General features: G+C 47.8%; 1 protein-coding gene across 3 annotated transcripts in view; it reads left to right on the plus strand.

Moving 5' to 3' along the window:
• The first annotated feature begins 1,023 nt into the window (after nt 1-1,023).
• Nucleotides 1,024-21,308, plus strand: part of KCNK10 (potassium two pore domain channel subfamily K member 10) — a 201,318-nt gene continuing 181,033 nt past the window's right edge. The window contains exon 1 of one of the 3 annotated variants that reach the window (XM_004476013.3): nt 1,024-1,567. In XM_004476013.3, the coding sequence (XP_004476070.2) occupies nt 1,525-1,567 (43 nt within the window). In that variant the 5' untranslated portion in view covers nt 1,024-1,524. Of the gene's footprint in view, nt 1,568-4,470; nt 5,035-21,308 lie in introns of those variants that run through there. The other 2 variants (XM_004476012.3, XR_011648283.1) reach the window with 2 other exon arrangements.

Genomic DNA, 21,308 nt, shown 5'->3' on the forward strand with positions numbered 1-21,308 from the left:
TCAGAGAGAAGAAATCACTTTAAAAGTTGTTTTCTAAGAAGCAATGGTATCTGAGGGCAGCATTAAAGCTCCGACCATTTCTTTGTTAAGATGTTTGACACAATTTTTTATTGGAGATTAAACAGTATTTTCTCAAAGTCTAACTTTAGAAAAAAGAAACTTACAAGGGAAGAGGATGCAGTCCCTGGTTATGAAACATGCTAATCAGCCTGATGCTTTAATTACAACTTCTTTGGAGTTCATGGTATGTTGTCATCATTAATGCCCAATCAGAGGTTTGAGTCACCAAAAATAAATCTGCAGGATTTACACACAGTTTGTTATTGAACAGCCCAGCCTCATGCTTCCAGGGCTACGATGACACAAGACACCCTCTGCCCTTTCACTGCTGATGCAGCTACAGCTTTTCCAAGCCTAAAGGCAAAACCCCAGATTAGAGCAACGTGTATTTAAGGGTGTGTTTTCGCAGATGCTGGTTGGGACATGAAGACAAACGTGGGCGTGATTAATGCTGAGAACAAAGTGGAAACTTTGCTGGGGGAACAAAACACCTCTGGTATCCAGAAGTTTCAGCTGCCTTTAATGTATAGCTTTATCAGTTTACCCTAAGTGGGTATACACCAGGTCAAAAGGCGGTGGGATCACAAAATGAAACGGAAGCTTCTCTGCAGTTTTTCTATTAGAGGACTTACTTAAGATGTCTTGGGGGGGGGGGGGGGGGAGAGGTGGAGGGAGCCGGAGTGGGGAAGAGTTGGAAGAAAGGGATTTCCAGGGATTTCTTTTGGATTTCAGAGAGGAATGATGAAACCAAAGGGAAAGACCCAAGGCAGATAAATGAATGTATTACCATACCGGTGAATTTAAAGTAGATTCGAATCAGATTCCCCCACCCCTTCTGTTTGAAGAAGGAGCACTAAGCAGGAGTCCCCAAGCTGCTTCAGCACTCCCTGCGCTTCCTTGTCCCAGCAAATTCTCCTGCCTCACCCCTGATGCCGCGTTCCTCCGGCTGGGTAGTTCACCGCCAGCCATCCCGAGGCTCCCCGCCTGGCAGGCACCACCCCCTCCAGTCTCACACCCGCCCTGGGCTGCAGGCTGGGGAAAGGGCACAGGAGCCAGCTAACTCTAGGGCAACTTCCTCGTGGAGATGACTGGGGGTTTTGGACTTCCCCAGCCTGCCCACGCCGGGCGCCGCGGCGTTCGTGAAAGTGGTGCGGCAACCACTGATGCGCTTCAGCCTGGCAGGTTCTGAGCTGCAGAGCCTAGGACGATTGGCAGCAGCGCTTCCCCCGCGAGGGACGGCGCCCTTTATCACTGAATGCACCCAGGACGCGGCCGCCGCCAGCCCGGGGCTCCTGGCCAAGGCAGGCAAGTGCAGGGAGACTTTGCCCCAGGATGCTTTGTTTTCCTGCCGCAGGACGCCGAGGCGGTCTCTTCCCACCAGACTTAACCCGTCCGCCGCAATAGCCATGGAAGTTGCGGCGACGCAGATGGAGAGGGAACCGCTTGCGGGGGCATCTTTTTTGGATGTTTTTTCTCTACACGGAGCTCTTCTTTCCTTCTTATTGGGGTAAGTGAAACCCAATCCGCAAAAACAGAAGGGTGGGATTGAGGGTGGTGGGTGGGGATTGCTGTAGCAGAGAGGGTTGATCTATGAAGTTGTTTTTCTTGGGAGGGGGTGTTCTCGTCCTAAATACAGTTTAGGAGCTGGGCTTGATTTCAGGCACGTAGGTAGGAGGGCGTGCTGGGACATACTATTTGTTTGTTGTTTGTTTGGGTTGAATTCTTTGCCACAAACTTGTTCAAATTCTGAGAAGGGAGAATGGAAGTGGAGGTGAGAAAAAGCCCCAGAAGTTGGTTCGTGTGTTTGTGTGAACGCAAGTGATTTAGCAGAAAGATGATCCTAACAGCAAATGATCAGTCAAAGTCTTTGACCCAGATCAGGAGCTCTAGAAGTCCCTTCCATCCTGATTCTTCCACCCCAACAGCGTTCATACCAAACCTCCCCAGTCCTCAAGTAACTGTCCTGTCAATGCCTCTCTTGGGTGGGGGCGCAAAATAACTTCTGATGAGCACCTGCAATCTATCTTGGACACAGTGGGTACTCAGGAAATGCTTGTTGATTGGCTGAATGATATATCCCAAGGCTGCGTCTTATCCGAGGAATTTGCCTTAGATACTTAACTGATTCCCTGATGTAGACAGACCTCACGGCACCAGGATAGCTTAATTCATTTTGCAAAGAAGGCGGAGCTGGAGTCTTAGCTAATGTAGTGTATAGACTGGCATCATCCAAAAGAACCCATCTGGCAGCTTTAGGGTCAGAGTCATGGATCCAGGGACAAGGTGAGCCACAAGGTTCTGGCACAGCAGAGAGATGGGCCTTTGCGTAAGGCAGGCTTGGGTTTGAGTCTTGGTGTTATGACCTTGGCTATGTTCCTTCACCTCTCTGGGTCTTAGTCTCCTTCCCTGTGAAACAAGACAAGGCAAGATTAAGGGAGGGGGCAGATGAGAAGGGGAGAGGAACATAAGTGTTCATCTTGTCTTCTCCTGCTTGGAGGCTTCAGGAAAGAGGGGGTCTCGGGTGCTGCTGGCTTCTGGGCTGACACCTGCCTCTAACTCTGATGCAGGTACGATCATTGCATTGCAGGGATTGAGCTGGAGCCCTTCTGCCCAGGAGCAGTTAGGGGGGAGCAGGCAGAGTGAGGCTGGGAGCATTTCTCAGTCACTTAGAAGCAGCTCTCTTAGGGCTCAAGTCCAGAATTTATGTACATTCTGGTGTCTCTGGGGTATGGCTGGGAGAAGCAGAAATTCTTTTTCTGTCTCAATCCATGCCTTGTCCACCTGATCAGCCTTCTCCTCGTAGAGGGAAGCAAACTGTGGAAATGCAGACCCAGAGAAGGTGGCTCTGAAGCACCTGGGTCCCGCACCTGCTCACAGGCCGAGGAGTCACAGGCCTAAGACTGATACCAGCTTTGCGTGGCCGGGGGCCTGCCTAAACGCAGGGGGGTGCCTGTGGGGCAGTGGCAAAGCACCAACCTTCCCAAGGACCAGAGTGGACCTCTGCGGCCCTCGCCCGGGTCTCAGATGCTTGATGTGACAGAGGGGGTGGAGTGGTGGACAATGAGAGGCACTGCCAGCGCAGGGCTCCGAAGCCTCAAGGTGCCCCAGCATGGCCCACCACCCAGAGAGCAGCTGCTGGGGCACGCGGTCGAGCCCCGGGGCGGGCTTGAGAGGGAGCTGGGCAGTCACTTTGTCTTTCATAAGTAAAGGTAACAACACTGTAACCCATCCTCATGGCACTAGAAGTGGTCAGCTCCACCAAGGGTCCACATCTGCCTTGTCCTCTGTCATATGGCAGCACCTAGCACAGAGATGGCTCATAGTAGGGGCTCCGTTGAATGAACAATGGATTTTAGAAACCTCATCCAAAACCAAGATTTCGTTTCCCACATTGCACCACGAATTCACGCCTCTATTTGGCAAGGATTTCTTGAGCATCTACTATATGCTGGGCTCCGTTGCTAGAGATCAGAAAGGAATTTATACACAGCATTCATACTGGCACTTCAGCGGCCCATTCCAGAGCATTCAGCGTCACCAAAATCCTCTGGAGACCAAGGCCTCCCCACAAGCCCCTGTGCGGCTTTAGGCCCGGGCAGTAGGGGGTGGGGGTGGGGAGATGCGGCGGGTTTGGTCTCTTTCGGGAACATGTCTAGGGTCCGCTCGCACCTGCCGCTGCTGGGTCCCGGCTCCCCGGGCCGCCTCTCCCCGGGGCCGCCGGGTCTTAGCAACTCCTCTCTCCTGCGGGGCCTCCGCGCCGCGGCCCCAGCCGGGTGGCAGGTAGCTGGGAAGGGACCAGGCTGCGCCTGGGGAGCGAGCTTCCTCGGGCTGGGAGAAGGCCGCCGACGCGGTGCGGTCCCAGAACAAAAGGTTCATGGCTGGCACCGGCCTCCTCGGAGCGCGGTGGGGAAGTGGGTTCGGGGCGCGGGCGGGAGAACCAGGCCCAGAAAGGGACTGAAGTGAAAAAAAAATGAAGTGAGAAAAAGGAAAAGACGGGGGACGCCCGGGGTAGGAGCAGTGAGAGGCGGTCACCCCCGAGACCGAGGTCCGCGGCGGGGTCGGCGCGGCCCTTCCTCCGCCTCCCGCAGCGCCTTCCAGGCAGCCAAGCGTGTCTCCGGCCGCAACTCCGCGGAGCGCGCCGCGGCCGCCTCCACGCCCGCCTGCCCGCCGGCCGGCCGAGCCAGTAAGTAGCGGCGCCCCCGCCGCCCGCGCCCCGCACCCCGCAGCCGCCCGCGGGCAAGTCCGCGGCCGGGAGCGGGGACCCCAGCGCGCCTCCCCGCGCCCTCCCCGCCGTGGCGCGGCGCCTGCGGCGCGCTGCCCGGGCACCGCGCCACCCCCACGTCCAATAGCTTTCGGGGGGTGGGGAATGGGGGGCGAGGGGCGTCGCCCAGGGGCGCAGCGCCGCGGCCGGGGTGGGGCGGGTGCGCTTGGCGCGCCGGAGCGCGGCGACGTGCCCGCCCGAGCGCGCGCCCGGGCGGGTGTGTGCGGGTGTGTGTGTGTGAGGGAGTGTGTGCGCACACGCCTTCGGGGGCCGGAGCGACACTGCAGTGGGCTTCTCGCTCGCGCCGGCCCCACGGCTGCTCCTACGCCAACCTTCCCGCGCGGCGTTTGGAAGCCGCTTGGCCTTTTCCTCTTCCCGCACCTTCCTCTCCAGCCACCCCTCACTCAGCTTACTTTGCCTTTGACCCGGGGGGTCGCCATCGGCCACCTCCCAACTGGTGCAAACACCCAGGCCCTCTCCAGTTCTCCCCTAAGCCAATATTTTTCCACTTGTCTTTTCTCTGGGGTTTCTCCACGAACCAGTCCAGGCTCCCCCATCCTTGGAAATTGTTTTGTTGGACTGCTGTACCGAGGCGTAAAAAAGCTTGAGGACTTTATTTTGATTCTGTTTCATTTTTTCCCCCCTTTCGGGCAACGGAGCAATGAAATTTCCAATCGATACTCCAAGGAAACAGGTGAACTGGGATCCTAAAGGTTGGTATTGCCTACTTTCGGCCGCCCTCGTCGCCTCCATCTCCCGCCCGTGTGAGCCTGCGGGAGTGGAAGGACTCTTGCTCCCGGCAGCGTGTGTCCCGAGGCCGGGAAATGCGCCTGGGAACTGCAGCGGGTGGGAGGGGGGTGGAGCAGCGTGGGTTCCGAACCAGGATGGTGCCAGGCATTATCACATAATCATTGTCCCTCCCGGGTTGTTTTCCTATCTACTTAATGATCGATGAAAAGATCCACCTTAGCCGCCTGTTTGGCTTGAAATTGCATCAAGTGTCGGTACTGGCTTTTGACTTTGTGTGGGCGAGTGCGTGTGTGTCCTTTGTTTCTAGTGATCTTTGTCTCTCTGGCAGATGGGTGGGGTGCCTCCCCCTGGACCCGGAGCTGCGCCGCCTGCCCGGAGTGTCCTCAGCGGGAAAGGTTTCCTGGCAGCAAGTGGGGCTCGGCTCCGCAGCAGCGGTCCCTGGGGGTGGCCCTTTTCGCACATCATGCGGAATAATGGAGCCCAAGGGAGCCTCCCGAGTCTTGGTCCAATCTTATTCCCAAACCAGGCAGCTAGTTTGGTTCAGGTCGGAGTAGCGAGGCTGAAGGAGAGAAGGTTTGCCAGAAGGGTGGGGCTGGGAGGGGCGCGGGTAGGGGGCCTGCAGTGTGCCGGTCGGAGCAGTCCACAGGCTCTTAAGAATGTTGGACAGTGTTTCCTGGGCGCAGAAGGGAGCGATTGGGATAGATTTGTGTGTGCCCAGTGTTGGCCCCTGTGTCTGTAATTAGCATACCGATGTGATCAGGATGGGAGCAGGACAAATTGACCTCAAGTGCCCAGTTTTGACAAGAATGCTCCAGCATTTCTCTTAGCTCATCTGATGGCTGAGTTGGGCTGGGCAACACCTCTGTGTATCTTGGGGTTAAAATGTGTTTTAATGTGCTTTATGAGTGCATTTCTTCTTTAAAATCCACTAATGTGTTAACTAAAATTGACTGGCTGTTGAAGAGTGAATGGTATTGCCTTTTTAAAAAACGGAGATTGTTACACCTTAGATACAACCATCCTTTCTATGTTTGTCTCTAAGTCTCTAGAAATATGGATGTGTGACTTGGCTTTTTTCCTTTTTAAATCCCCATAAACATTTTTATTGAATACCTACTACATATATCAAGCACTGTTTTAGGTACTGAGAATATAGTCAGAACAGGACAGGCAAAACTCTGCCTTCTTTGAGTTAACAAAGAGGGAGGGGGACCTAAATCAATCACCCCGCAGAGGAATACATAATTACAAGTTCAAGTATGTTCCATGAGGGAGAGGATCAGGGTTCTAAGAATGCAATTGGTACAAGAGATTGACAAGGACCAGAGGAGGGGAGTGATCAGGGAAGGCTTCCCTGAGGAGGTAACATTTGTACTGAGACCTGGATGATGAGTAGGAGTCAACTAGCTAATAAGGAAGGGGGAGGGAATGTGTTCCAGAAGAGGGAATAGCAAGTGCAAAGGCCCTGAGGCAGAAGGGAGCACTATGCTTTTGAGGAACTGAAAGGAGGTCCCCATGGCTGGAGCAGAGAGCATGGGTGTGTTTTGAGGTACGGCTGGTGAAGGTGGTGGGGTGTCCACAGGGCTCAGACCATGCAGGGCTGTGTTGTTGGAGGGGGGCCCTAGGGTGGGGGGAAAGAGTGTAGTCTTTATCTTAAGTACTGAAGGTTTTCAAGCAGAGCAAGAATACGATCTAAACTGAAATGAGTGGTGTGTGGCCCCAGTGGATGCGAGGGACCTGATGCCATGGAGGCATAGACCAAGATGGTGGCTGTGGGGATGCAGCAGTGGGTGGATGATGTGAAATCAACAGGCTTTACATGAATAAAGTGTGATGGTGGAGGAATTTGAAGGACTGGGGTGGCAGTGGGGCAGAACCCAACTTTGAGGCAAAGCTCATAATTTAGTCTAAGACATGCTGAGCTGGAGATATCCCTCAGTCATCCAAGGCGTTTGTCAGAGTCTAAGGTGTCTAAAGAGTCGGGATCTTCGATGAACTTGGTGGCATGGGAAGGGCCTGAGGTTGTTTCTGTGAGATTTGCCTTAGCTTTTAAAATGTCTCTCTATATGATCATCACTCTATATGTTCATATCATAGTGATAATTACAGCTGTTTTCCACATTTTACAACCTGAACAGTGAAGAAGCATTCAAGAAGCATCCACAGTCACAACCATAGTGCTGAAATTTAAAAGACCCCAATAAGAATACATTTAATGAGCATGCTTCTGTGCCAGGTGTTTTATGTACATCATTTCACTTCATTTTCCCAATAGCTTTCTGATGATTTAAGTGTCACTGTCCCCATTTGACACTTGATTCGTCACCAAGACACCACTGAGCTGCCTTGCAATCAGGTGGTCTGACTTAGGCATGCCATGACTTGATGCATGATTGTTTCTGAAGGTGGGTTGGCAGTGGTCTTTCCTAGCCAGGGTTGGAGGCGGAAGAAGAGTAGGGAGTGCAGTGCCATATCTCACACCTGTTTAGAACTATGTGCCAGGCACTGGTCTAATGTTTTACATATATTAATTTATTTAATCTTCAAAGAAAACCTAGGAAGAAGGTACTATCCTAATTTTACAGATGAGGAAACTGAGGAACTAAGAAGTTGAGTAACTTGTCCAAGGACACACAGCTAATGTGGTGGGGCTGGACTAGAATCTGGGCTCTTAAATACTCTCCTTGTCTGTGTCTTTTAAGTTATTGGAACCTCTGACTCTTGCCTAGTGAGGTTCCCTGAGGGCAGGGACTGGAGTGGCTTGTTGGGAGAGGAGGAGGGGAGAGTGGAGGAGAAGAAGAAAGAGGGGGAGAGGAGGAAACACAAGAGGAGAAGAGAGAGGTTGAGGAAGGAGAGGAGGAGGGAGAGCAGTGAGAGAGTGTATCCGCCTTTTCCCCAATCATTTCTTTCTCTAGCCAAATAGCGTCTCCACTTCCAGCTCTGTCCGGCCAGTCATGGCCACTGAACAGACTTTGGGTCTGTTCTTTGGAGGTTTGGGTAAACACGGCATGTTTAGGAGAGTGAGGATGAAAGGGAACCTCGCATTATAATGGAAAAGCAGAAGGACAGTTTGCATTAGACGGATTGTAGGATTGAGGTATTAACAAACGTGAAACTTCAGGTGGAGGTGCTGATGGGTTGTGGAAGGAAATTGCAATTATGGTGTTTTACTTACAGCCCCATTACCTGACAATTCCATAGCACAAAATGAAGACGGTTTGGGAACAGATTGGTTTTGATTGCACTTGGGCAAATTAAGCAAAGCACTGTCGAGAGACTTAGGTGCAAGAAAAGACTTAAATGTAAAATGATTACTCTCTGGTGGTCTGAGACCTTCCTCCATATTCATGAAATGAAGCCTTCAACAAATGAGAATTACTGCTGGTGTAGGACCTACCCAAAAGAAGATTGGCACTAGGTCTCAGCTTTCATACCAAATTGATGTGCATTTTAAATCCCTAGGGTTGCTTGTGGACTTTCTGCCTAAAATTGAGACTGGTTTGTTTATGTATCCAATGGGCTTTACAAAGCTATTAAGAATGGCAAATAGCTCGAGCCAAGCAGATGTAATATGGTGTAAAAAAACTGGATTTGGGGGCAAAAGAATTAGGATCTTGAACCAACTGTACCACTAGTTAGCTGTGTGACTTTGGGCTGTTCATTTAACCTCTCCTGTGGAAAGGGACCTTTAGTTTCTTTGATCTTATCTCCTCAACTGTCTCCCTAGTTCTGACCTGTGGGCCACTGGGCTCCTTTTATTCTGCAAATAGATAAAACTTGTGCCTGCCTCAGGGCCTTTGCACTTGCAGTTCCCAGCTGCTTATAATGCTCTTCCTTGAGGGCTTGCAAGGCTGGTTCCTTTCCATCATCTGAATTTCAGCTCAGATATCACCTCTTTCGGCAGATCTTCCCTTTCTCCTCCTGCAGTCCTTTCCTTCCCTTTCCCAGCCCCGTCACTCTTTATTATGTTACAATTTAGTAGTCTGCCTACTGCTTGTCATGATCTGGAACCACCTTACTACTTACTCATAGGTTACGTTTGTTGCCAGCCTCCCTCACTGGCATGTGGGCTCCATGATCAGGGACTTCCCTGTCTTGTCACTGCCATATTCCCAGTGTCCTGGCGAGTGCCTGGCACATTGGTAACACTCCATAACCCTTTGCTGAATGGATGCATGGATAGTGGGATGGATTGGAGAAGAACTCTAAGGGTAAATGTATCATGGAAATTCTAGGACTCTTTTAAGCTGTGAATAGTGATATACAACTAAGAAGAAAGGAACGGCATTCCTAAATAATGGAATATTGGAAAGGACACTGATATTTCCACTTACTTGCACACTCCCAGTTATCCAAAGCCTGTAGTAGACTATTTTCCTTCTTTTCTCCTCCCTCACCAAGAGCGAAAAGTCTAACCTGGGGCTGGGCTGATCTAGCCCAACAAAGATAGACAGGTCAGTGTCCAGGTAATAATTTGGCTCATTTTCACCATTGGAGTGTGGCCATTTTTAGGTATTTTAATCCAGTTTAGAAAGAAGCCAAACCACAGAACAGGAAATGGATATTTTTTTAAAGCTGCATTTTTAGTGCATATTTTAATGCAAAATTCTGGAGAGACCTGTACTGTGCATGCATAGCACCTTTCAGTTTACAGAACACTTTTTACAAATGATCTCATTTGTTCTTTAAACAGCCCTACTTTGTTGATATTAAAGTCTTAGATTTACCAGTGGTAAACTAAGATGAGAAGGATTTATTTTGGGGGCACATAGGCAGAGCTGGGCCCCACTCGGGTCTTTTGATTCTTAAGTCCAGGACAATTTCCCTTAAGCTCGCCTTCCTTCCAGGGTCCTTGTCCATTCTAAACTCTCTCAATCCTTCCTGCCCAAAAGTGTACTCAGATTTCTCTGAGAGATTTAAAGGGAAAAGTCTCGGCGAACTGGTGAGCTCTTGGACAAGGCTGTTCTCATCAGGCTGCTTTTGCCTGGGCCAACCCTTTCGTGTGTTCCTTGGATCCCACCTCTGCTCTAGTAGCTAAACGATTTCACTCTCTTGTGAAAGTGAAGGTGCCCAATTTGCAAGGTTGCTTTAGTGCTATTTTTATTAATGTGTTTCCAAACATGCATTTGCATTGCTTAGATTGTCTGGAAAGACAATCATGTGTTTTGGCTTTAATATCCAACTTTTCAGGAGATCAGCATTCCAAATGGGATTGATAATGTGCCCAAATCACCACAATTATCCTAGAAAGTAAAGAAGAAAGGTGTTCCAAAGATTGTCTGGCCAAGATTTGGATCAGAGTTCTTTTCCAGCAGTGTCTAAGGGAGCTTCGTCATCCTTTTGACAATCCTAATAATCACTGGCTGGAATTAGGACTGGGCAAGTTGATGTTGCTCTTCCACATTATTTCTAAAACATTTGTGCTTTGGCTGCATATGAGCATCATCTTAAATCAGATACATTTAAAAAATACTATCCACATCTTTCCCCATATTGGGAAACTTCAACCACAAATGAGATAGGGTGTGAAGTGTGTCTAATATTGGCCCAGTGCTGGAGGCCGGCTGTTGGTAAGAAAAATGTTTTTTTGAACTAGTGGATTCTTTTATACTTTTTTTTCCCCCACTGTTTACAAGTTTATTTCTGAGTTGCAGCAAAGATTATTTCCCCTTCCCCATGTTTTTAGAATTTCTTTATTCCCCCGTTTTATATTGGCTGCCACAACCCAGACAGAAAGTGCCAGGACCTTCTTTTTCTTGCATCTGTAGTGGAAACCCTAGCAGCAGACGTTAACTGCTGTCAGAGATGCATTCCTTTATACTTTTGATCCACAGGAAGTTAGCGTTTAATGATAAAGCAGAATGAAGCTTTTTACCAATAGTCAATGAGGAGATTTCAGTGCAGAGTCCTCTCTTGGCTTAGCAGAAAAGTGAATTAAGGTGACAAATATTTTGCCAGGGCACTTCTTGGGTGATGCAGACAGGGTTGGTGTTAGGAGATCTGTATGACTTGGTTATAGAATCTACCCAAAGGTGACCCCGGGAGCCAGGTCACCATGTGGGTTACACCTACCTAGAAGATTTCCCTCCCTGAGAATTACGGAGGTCAAATGGACCATCCACTTTTGAAGTCTGGTCCGGGCGGTACTCTCAGGGGAGGCTTTGTTCTTTGTCTGTGTCCAGCTCCTTGTCATCTCCCAGAATGGGGAAACAGAAACCTATTTACTCTCTAGAACATTTATTTGTAGTTTGCAGATGCAGTTTGAGACCCTCTAGTCCCCATAACTATATGAATTTAAATGAGATTTGCCTATCAAGTCCTCCATGTAGGGTGGGGCTGGAAGGGAGGGCATCAGGTGGGAGAGGTGGTGACCAGAGGAATCGCCTTCTCTCCCTTGGTCGTTCCCAGAGGCAAGGGAGTGAGATGGGCACGAGAAGTTGTGGGAGGTAGGATTTCAGGGGAGTCGAGTTTGTGTACTCCCAGTAACATTTGATCCCATTTTTACCCCTTTCCCGGGGGGGGAATTTTGAAGCTAAGTGGAGTGGTGGGAAAACATGGAAGCATGGGATTTGAAATAAATATGGAGCTGCCATACCTAAACCACGTGATCATGGGGAACTTCACCTCCCTCATTCCAACCCTCCCATCTTTTTTTTCCAGATTGATAAAAAACATTAAAATCTGGTAATACAAATGTGGATAAGAATGTGGGAATATGAGAGCTCGAATACGTTGGTGGTAGATATATACATATATATAGACATTGTTTTTATTGCGGTTGCAAATGCACAACTCAAAAGTTCCCATTTTAACCACATTCATGTGTGCAGTTCAGTAGCATTAATTACATTCACAGTATTGTGCTATCATCACAGATATCCATTAGCCCTACTTTTTATCTCCTCAAACAGAAACTCTCTCTTCTTTCTTTTCCTTCCTTCTCTCTCTCTCTCTCTCTCACACACACACATACACACACATATATATTTTTTTCTGATCTCAGTTACTATCTCTTACACAAAGGATCCTAACATTTTTTCTACCCTATTACCTGATATTGGGGACTTTGCAGTTTGAAAAGATGCTTAAAGAGGCAATGAAGATTTGCTCAGGTGGTGAATGTAAAAGTTACGGTGACCTTTGTAGAATGGCTTAAAAATGTCAGTGTTTGTAATTCGGACATACAAGCTAGGGATGATTTTATTTTATTTTATTTATTTATTTTTATTAAATTATTTATTTATTTATTTTTTAAATTACATTAAAAAAAAAATGAGGTCCCATTCAACCCCACTGCCCCCGCCCCCCACTCCCCCCACAGCAACACTCTCTCCCATCATCATGACACATCCATTGCACCTGGTAAGTTCATCTCTGAGCATCACTGCACCCCATAGTCAATGGTCCACATCATAGCCCAGACTCTCTCACGTTCCATCCAGTGGGCCCTGGGGGGATCTACAGAGTCCCGTAATTGTCCGTGAAGCACTATCCAGGACAACTCCACGTCCCAAAAACGCCTCCACATCTCATCTCTTCCTCCCGTTCCCCACACCCAGCAGCCCCCATGGCTACCATTCCCACACCCATTCCACATTTTCTCTGTGGACATTGGATTGGTTGTGTCCATTGCACACCTATGTCAAGTGAGGGCTTAGATTCCACATGGGTACTGGATGCACTCTTCCCGCTTCTAGTTGTAGACACTCTAGGCTCCATGTTGTGGTGGTTGACCTTCTTCAACTCCATGTTAGCTGAGTGGAGTAAGTCCAATAAGTCAAAGTGTAGGAGCTGAAGTCTGTTGAGGCTCTGGGCCTGGGTGTCATATTATCAGTCCAGAGATTCAGATCCCCTACATATATCTTAAACCCAGCACCAACTACAATTCCAATAAAGTAGCATGCAAGTCTTGTGGAAAGAGATCCCCTCTGAGTAGGGATGATTTTAATACCAGGAAAATGAATTTCTCACATGCAAGTAGGCCTTTAGGTCTCCCAAATAATGAAACATTAACTATTTTAGCAGGATATGGATAATAGGATAACTTAATAAATTTAGTGTGGGATGAGCCTGACAGGCTAAAGGGAGATGCTGGGTATCAGGTGAAATATTTGACAATGAACGTTCATTTACTTTGTCATACAAGACAAGAAGACAGGCACCAAATGTTCAAGCAAAATTGATAGGAGGAAGAGCTCAGAGATGAAAAGAGTCTATCTGTTAATTTTTTGCAGGCAAATTTGGGGCAGTCTATTGTTACTCTCTTAACAATGGACCACTCTGGGTCAGCTCCCTGAATTCCACTGGTTGAGAATGTTGCTTTTTAGGCCAAAGGCATTCATTTCTTGTGCAGTTTGAGGCCGTATGGGAAGTAGTTATGGAAGATCTGGTTGAGCATATACTTCCTTAAAATAACTTGATAGGAGATTAAATACATGTTGTATTCATTTAACTTTAGAACCTAGCCCCTGGGCAAGATGCCACTCCCTGTAGGATCTTAGGGTGGTGGGTATGGGTTCGAGTTCTGGCTGTGACTCTCGTGTGGAAAACGAAGGAGCTGGCTTTGGTTGCTAAGATCCCTTCTTGTCCCAACAGTCTTTAGATCACCTGGGTCCTAATTTGAGCTTCACCACTTCATAGTGGCTAATCTTGGGCAATTGCTTCATCTCTTTGTGACTTGTTTCATCATCTGTAAAATACAAATAATTTTGGCCCGTACTTCTTTGGTGTACTATGTCGATTAAATAAAGTGATATATGAAAAGCTCTCAGAGGAGGGCCTGGAGCTTGTGAGGGCTCTGTGGGTGCTACTTACACTGTATCAGGATTGCAAAGGGCATGTGTTCTGTTTAGTCAGGGCAGGCTCCAGCTTCAGCCTCTTGGAAAAAAGCATCTTATTCTCTCTCCAGATTATCTGGGTGGGTGACTCAGCAGAACCCACCTGGGACTCTTCTAGGCCTCCAGTATTCTTAGTCCAGGTTTATAAAACCAAGGCTGTTCTGGTTGAACCAGAGAAGGAATATGGTTCTGAATCACAATGCTTGAGTGTGAGTTACTAGTCTATTAATTTTACTAGCTGTGTGAACTTGGACATGTCACTTAACCATTCTGAGCTCTAGTTTTTTCTCTTGGGTAAAATAAAGGTAGCAGTAGTACCTAATTCACAGTTGTTGATATGATCAAATGAAATAATAAATGGGAATGAATTTTGTAAATTCCTAAGGTCTAGACAGTCTTTCCTAAATTATGTTCCATGGAACACAAACTAGTCTCATCAGATGCTCTGAGGGAAAAAAGTGGTTTTATGGTCCAGTCAGTTTTCAGAATGATGCATGCTCATTCCTTTCTGGAGAGTCATTTGCCCCTCAGCATGCTAGTTATGTGTTGCTGTATAACAAATACCCCAACATTTAGGAGCTTAAGTCATGATAAACATTTATAATCTCATAGTTTCCATGGTCAAGAATTTGAGAGCAGCATGGCTGGGTGGTCTGGTTAGCAGTCTCTCATGAGTGGACAGAGGCTGGATGGAATGCTGTCTTCTGAAGCCTTGACCTGGGCTGGGGGATCTGTTTCCAAGATGGCATACTATGTGGCCTGCAAATTGCTGGTTGTTAGTGAGAGACCTCATTTCCTCCCAGAGTGGGTCTCTCCATGCTGCTTGAGTGTCCTCACAACATGGTGGCTGGCTTCTCCTAGAGCATGTGACCTGAGAGAGAACAAGATGGAATCGGCAGTGCCTTTCATGACACATCACTGGGAAGCAGATGTGGCTCAAGCAGTTGGGTGCCTGCCTACCACATGGGAGGTCCCAGGTTTGGTTCCCAGTGCCTCCTAAAGACAATGAATAAGACAGTGAGCTGATGCGATGGGCTGGCGTGGTGAGGTGATGCATTAAGATGATGCAATGAAGAGGCACAAATGCAATGAAAATGCCACCGTGATGAAAGAGGTTGTTGATGTGGGAGGAGTGGGGGGATTGGGGTGTGGGGTATATGGGAACCTCTTATATTTTTTAATGTAATTTTTTTTTTGATCTATGTATCTTCAAAAAATACAATTAAAAATGTATTAATCAAAAAAATAAAATAAAGACAATGAGCAAGACAGCGAGCTGATGTGATGGGCTGGTGCAGTGAGCTGACGCAACAAGATGACACAATGAAGAGACACAGTGAGGGAACACAATGAGAGACACAACAAGCAGGGAGGGTGGCTCAAGTGATTGGTTGCCTCCCTCCCACATGGGAGATCCTGAACTTGGTTCACAGTGTTGCCTAAAAAAAAAAAGACAAACAGAGAGTAGACAGTGAGTGCAAATAATAGGGTGTCAGGGGTGGTGGTGGGGGAATAAATAAATAAAATAAATCTGTTAAAAATGACACATTGTTACAACTGCCACATTCTTTTCATTAGACACGAGTCACTAAGTTTGGCCCACACTTAGCAGGGGTGGTGGTATTCAGCTCTGCTTTGGAAAGGAGGAATGCCAGAGAATTTGAGCACATTTTAAAACCACCATAAGTGTTTCCCCCTATTATTTATTGAATATTTACTAAGTGCAAGACATGGTGCTAAGTGCTTTATCATCATTATCTCTTAATCCTCATAATTCTTAATCCTCTTTATAATCCAAAGAAACAGGTGAAATTAATATTCCCATTTTCTGGACAGGGAGGCTGAGACCTATAGAGCCAGCCCAGAGTTGAACCCTGAGTCTCTGCTTCATGCCTGAGCTCTTACCTCTACTCTGTATGCCTCCCTCTGATCATCCTGTAGTACAGAAACCTGTTTAAGTTTGCTTAACCACTTGATCACAGAACCATAATTCATCTAAATCCATTTATCCCTCCTTTGGACCCACTTTTGGAAGTGATATTCTAGAAAGACAGTGAGTATGGTGATTTATGCCCGATATGAATATATGGTCTTATATTAGATCCCAGTATACCTACTAGTCCAAACAGATTATTCAATTCCAAAAAGCCTCTACTGAGCCTATCTTGTGAAGGCACCAATTTAGGCGTAATTCTGTAAAGCAGTAACAAGAAATGACCCCACAATGCATCCTATTTTCTCCCACTCTCAAACCCAGAGGTTCAGTAGGACAACTCATGGGTCTTCTCCCCTTTACAGATTCAGTGACCAAAACCCAGCGTCCTTGGATAAAACCAAGAAAAGTGAATACCTCGGGGCCAAGCATTAGAAAGCCGGGGAATGTGTGGTGCGTGTCTGGTGTCTTCCTGCAATGACAGCCGACCACGTTTCTGGGTGGTGTGACTGAAATGAAGGCAGGGACGGTGTGCTGGATGTGCTGGGCATGCCACATGGTGAAAGGCCATTGTGGAGGACTGTGAGCACTCTCTGTCTCATTTTACAGAAATGGTTCTATCTTATTGCTTTTTCACACACACTTGTTTTTTTGGTAACGGGGTTTGAACTGGGACCTTGTACATGCAAAGCAGGTGCTCAAACCACTGAGCAACACCTGCTCCTTTACACACTCTTGAAGAGAAAACGTTTTCCAGGAAGCAGGACACATTTGTTGCCCTTAGAAGTCCCCCTGTTTCAAAAAAGAAAAAAAAAGCTCCCTTGGCTTATTCCTGAGGCAATCTTATGTTCTAATAAAGTTTGGAGCTCCTGTGCCCTGGGCAGAGGAGAATAAGTGGGGCTTCTTTGAGTACCGCTGTGGACTTGAGAATGTCGGGGAGTTGGACGTTGTTGAACTCGTCACTTCCCTCCCAGGCCCTCGGATGGGTGAGAGTGGAGTGAGTGCGGCAGCCCGAGGCCCCAGTCACGTTCCAGAGCGACTCTCACGGAGTCTGTCACCATAGTAACCCAGGGTCGACAAAATCTCAGGATGCCGAGTCGCCCTTGTGCCCACCTTCTGGTTCTGTGTCCCCTGTTCCCGCTACACACACAAACACACATGGGCACATACACACACAGGGTGGGTGGTTTTACACTAGTGATTTCAGTTTCTGACCAACTCTACACTTTCCGAGGCCCCGTTTCTAATGCCTGGACCTGCAACTTTGTGACCCAGACTCTGCCACGTGCACGTGGCTTTTCCATTTTTACTATGAAAAATTAGTCATCAGTCATGTAGTGTACATACTTCAGCTGGGCCTAATGGCAGTGGCTCATGGCACTCATGATTTTGAATAACACTCCCACGCTCACAATCTGATTGAGGTCTTGAGATTTTTTTGATGTGTCCGAAAAGAACAGAGAAAGTCAGTGAGGCGTGGCAGCGAGCACTGGCCAGGAGACCCGGGTTCTGGAACTGGTTGCAATGTGAGATGCGGCAAGACAGAGTGGGGAGGCTGGGGTGGTGGGTGGAGGCCAGTTTATGCGGGGTTTAGTAGGCCTATAAAGGAAGGTTTTCTCCCCCGCTGAGAGTAGGGGGGGGGGGGAGCACTGAATGGTCGGAAAAGGGAGAGTGACTCAGATTTGTATTTTGAAGATCATTTAAACCACTCATCAGTTGATCTATCAATCGACTGACTCGTTCAGCAGATGTTTATGGAGGAGACGTACTGCGTGCCAGGCATAGTGCTGAGGGACTCTCTTGGGGGACCCACTGGCTACTTACGTGGAGCATGGGAATTTTCAAAAACATTCCGGTGGGGAAGAGCTTTATTTGACATCTCTAGTTTACAATTCCAAGCAAACTTCTGGTGGCAAATAGAATGTGTGTCCAAAAGCAATGACCTGCACATTTTAAATTTCTGTTAACTAAAATAATGTTTCCCTTGTCTTTGTTTCATGGCCCTTGGTACTGTGATAATTTACATATCTGGAGTCAGCACATCAATAACCAAAAACTATGGTGTACCCGTAGTCTGTTGTACTTCAAATGCCTTTCAGAAGCATCCAGCACAGTGGGACTACTGCAGCTGGCCAGTGTTCCCTCCATCCCCGCTGTCTCTTTGTTCCTGGTGTGTCTGGGGCAGGGGAGTATTGTGTGTTGGGGTATTTCTTCTTTGACTATCATGGGAACCCCTGCTAATCGCAGCCTTCTGGCCTCAGCTTGGATGGCCTCACAGAAGCCTGAATTAATGAGAGGTTGGGACAGGCTGGTCCCTTTCTCTGGCAAGTGAGAACACAGCTGCTACATCAGCATGAATGGCCACTCATCGGGCACTAATCTCAGCATTCAGCTTCCTTTCTGAAGACAGGCAGAGCAGACAGCCACAGGGGGTGGGATTTGAGGAGCCCTCCGAGTCCCCCTCCACACCCAACCCAAATCCGCCTTTCCCAGGCTTGTCAAGATGCCTAAAACCTTTGTTACGCTTTTCATCGGCAGTCTTTCATTTATCCATCTGGTTGTTCCGTAAGCATTGATTAAGTTCCTGCAGAAACGGGGCAAGATACTAAACACCGAAAGATGGAAAAGGCTTGAGGCTGTGTAACCAGAGAACCCAGTCTATCCACCAAGACCAGCGCAAAAGCAAGTAATTATGATATACCATGACAAATGCTTTGCTGGAGGTACAGACTCCACAACACATCGTGTTAAAATGCAAATATCGTTCCTGAGGGTAATGCATTAATTCTTGGTCCCCATCAGTTGAGTCCAGGGAATCCGGTGTCTAGGAGAGAGCTGGTCCAAGAGGGAATGGAACCAGGAGGTCCGCTATGTATTGATGGGTTGGCCCAAAGTGGGGAAGGGAAAGAGCTACAGCGTGGAAGGACAGGTCTTGGTGGGATGCCAGGTAGGGCACAGACTGAGGGCCGTGGGTCCTGATAGGAAGGTGTGATGGGCCAGGGTGGGGGTGGAGGGCCACGGGTGCGGGAGGAGAGCAGCAGGTGCTGGAGAAAGACAGAAAGGGCAACTCAGGCCAACTTCCACTGGTGTATATGTTGCCCAGGGCGTACCTTGTTCACATTAAAATCACTTTAAAGATTGGAAGGGACCTTTGAGCTATCCGTGTCCTTTCAAGACAACACCGAAGTCTAGATAGGTCAAGCGACTTGCTCGTGGCCCAAAAGCAAAGGTGGCAAAAGCCCACCCTTGACCCCTTATCTGCCGACCTCTGTTACTCAGTACTATCTCTCTTGGTAATGCCAACATGTACTGCGGGCTTCTTTTCCCTTCCCCTGAAGTTGTCCTTTGGGAGGAAGTATGAATGTAGAGCTGGAGCTCCATTAGAGCCAGAAGCATATCGGTTCTGTGATTCCCCAATAAATTCTCTATAAGCCTATAACAGGTAAGCATGTGAGTGTACATTCTGCCTCTTGGAGAAAGCATCCACTCATTTACTCAGTAAATATTTATCGAGTCCCTTCTTGGTGTCAAGCACTGTTTAGGCTCTGGAGATTTAGAGATGAATAAGACATAGTCTCTGCCTCAGAAACTTACCACCTAGCCAAAGCTCGGCATCTCATCAGACATTCAGGTCACCTTCTGCATTTTAGAAATCTATTTCAGGCACACATTTGACAAGTAGGGGGCTTTTACAATTTTATAGTAAGGATGAAAAGGAGACCATTCTGATGTCTTTTTGCTCTGCAAAAAGTGTTTAGTTTGATAATTTAGTATGGAATGAGTGTTGATCCTGCTGAAGGCAGCAACATTCTGTTAGAAAATTCAGCAGTTTCAAAGAAGTCCTCAGAGTTGCCTAGTTTGGATTTAAATTGTATTAAGGACCTTTGTTAATTAAGACACTGTGGCTTATACGTGTATAAGACTAGAGTTTGTCACCCCTATGATGATATGCACATTCATCTCCACGGAATTGCAAGATGCCAAAATGTTAGGTACTTAAATACAGTGCACACCCACACCCATGCACAGTCTCCAGCAGTTGGCGATTTTTTTCTTTGCCACACTTGATTTCCAACGCGTCTAAATTTGCTTGTCTCCTGAGTAGGGGTGAATGAGGGCTTCTGCTTGTTATGATCCTGGCAGTCAATTTGTTGCATGTGAGCTGCTGGGGGCAACTGAGCCAACAGAGGATCAAGGATGCCAACTGGGTCATGTGGGGGCGAGGAGGCAGCAGCTGGTTGGACCGGCTGGGGTGGGGGGTCTACCCTGAGAATCAGTGGGCAATGAGAGTCTCATTTGGAGTTTGGCATGGCTCTCAGCTCAGCGGCTGGGAAGGATGTGAGGGAGCCACCCCACCAGCAGCTACCAGGGGATTCTGCTCTATTTTAATTAATTAATTAATTAAAATTTTTTGAGGTATCAAGGATTGAACCCGGAACCTCGTACAGGTGGAACAGGTGCTCAACCAGTGAGTTACATCCGCTCCCTGTGCTCTATTTTAAAAGGGTCCTGGCAAGCAGGGGATCCCTGAAGGGCATGCCGATGATGGCCATCGTCACCATGTAGCTATGGCTGGCCGCTGCTGGAGGTGAGGGGTGCAGCGAGAGTGTGCGTAAGAGCTCAGGCTTGCCTCCCAGCTCTGCCGTGGCCACGCTTCTGGCCTCAGGTGCTTGCCTACCTCTCTGTGCCTCAGTATCCTCCCCCGCCCCCCCCAAGAACCTGAAATGGTAACAGCACCCATCTCTCAGGGCTCGTGAGACTTCAATGAAAACAATGCACACAAAAGGCTGAGCACAGTTTCCGGCACAGAAAAGGTGCCTGGTAACGTCCTCTACCTGAGACTCTTCTAAGTATCAGGTATAATACTCAGTGCTTAACACAGAAGCTTCATCTTCACACCAGCTTGAGTCAGTTCACTTGTTACTACAGTTAATAGCCTAATGTTCAGCCAGCTGACCGACATGCTGCTCATGGCTGTCAAAGATCCTGCACATAGTGGGCACTCCCTCCCTGTTTTTTAAATAATAGCTTCGTAAGGTATAATTGATTTTATAAATATCACCTGTCTAAAATGTACAGTTCAATGGTTTTTAGTATTGTGCACAGAGGTGTGCAACCAACAGCACTTCCTAATTTTAGGACATTTTCATCACCCAAAAGAAACCCCATACCCATTAGCAGTCACTTCTTATTTCCCCCAATCTCCCCCAGACCCTGACAACCACTAATCTCCTCTGTCTCCATGGATTTGCCTGTTTTGAACATTTCATATAAATGGAATGATATAATATGTAATTGTGACTGGCTTCTTTCAGTTAGCATGTGTTTTCAAGGTTCAACCATCTTGTAGCTTGCCCAAATATGTATTTTTGCATGAAGCAGTCATCCGAAATTTAAATTCATCCCAAGTCTACGAGTGGGGCCCATTTTCCTTGAACATGTTACCATATAACCAACCTTGAAGTAA

Source organism: Dasypus novemcinctus, chromosome 3, assembly GCF_030445035.2.
Source record: "Dasypus novemcinctus isolate mDasNov1 chromosome 3, mDasNov1.1.hap2, whole genome shotgun sequence".
Taxonomy (NCBI): domain Eukaryota; kingdom Metazoa; phylum Chordata; class Mammalia; order Cingulata; family Dasypodidae; genus Dasypus; species Dasypus novemcinctus.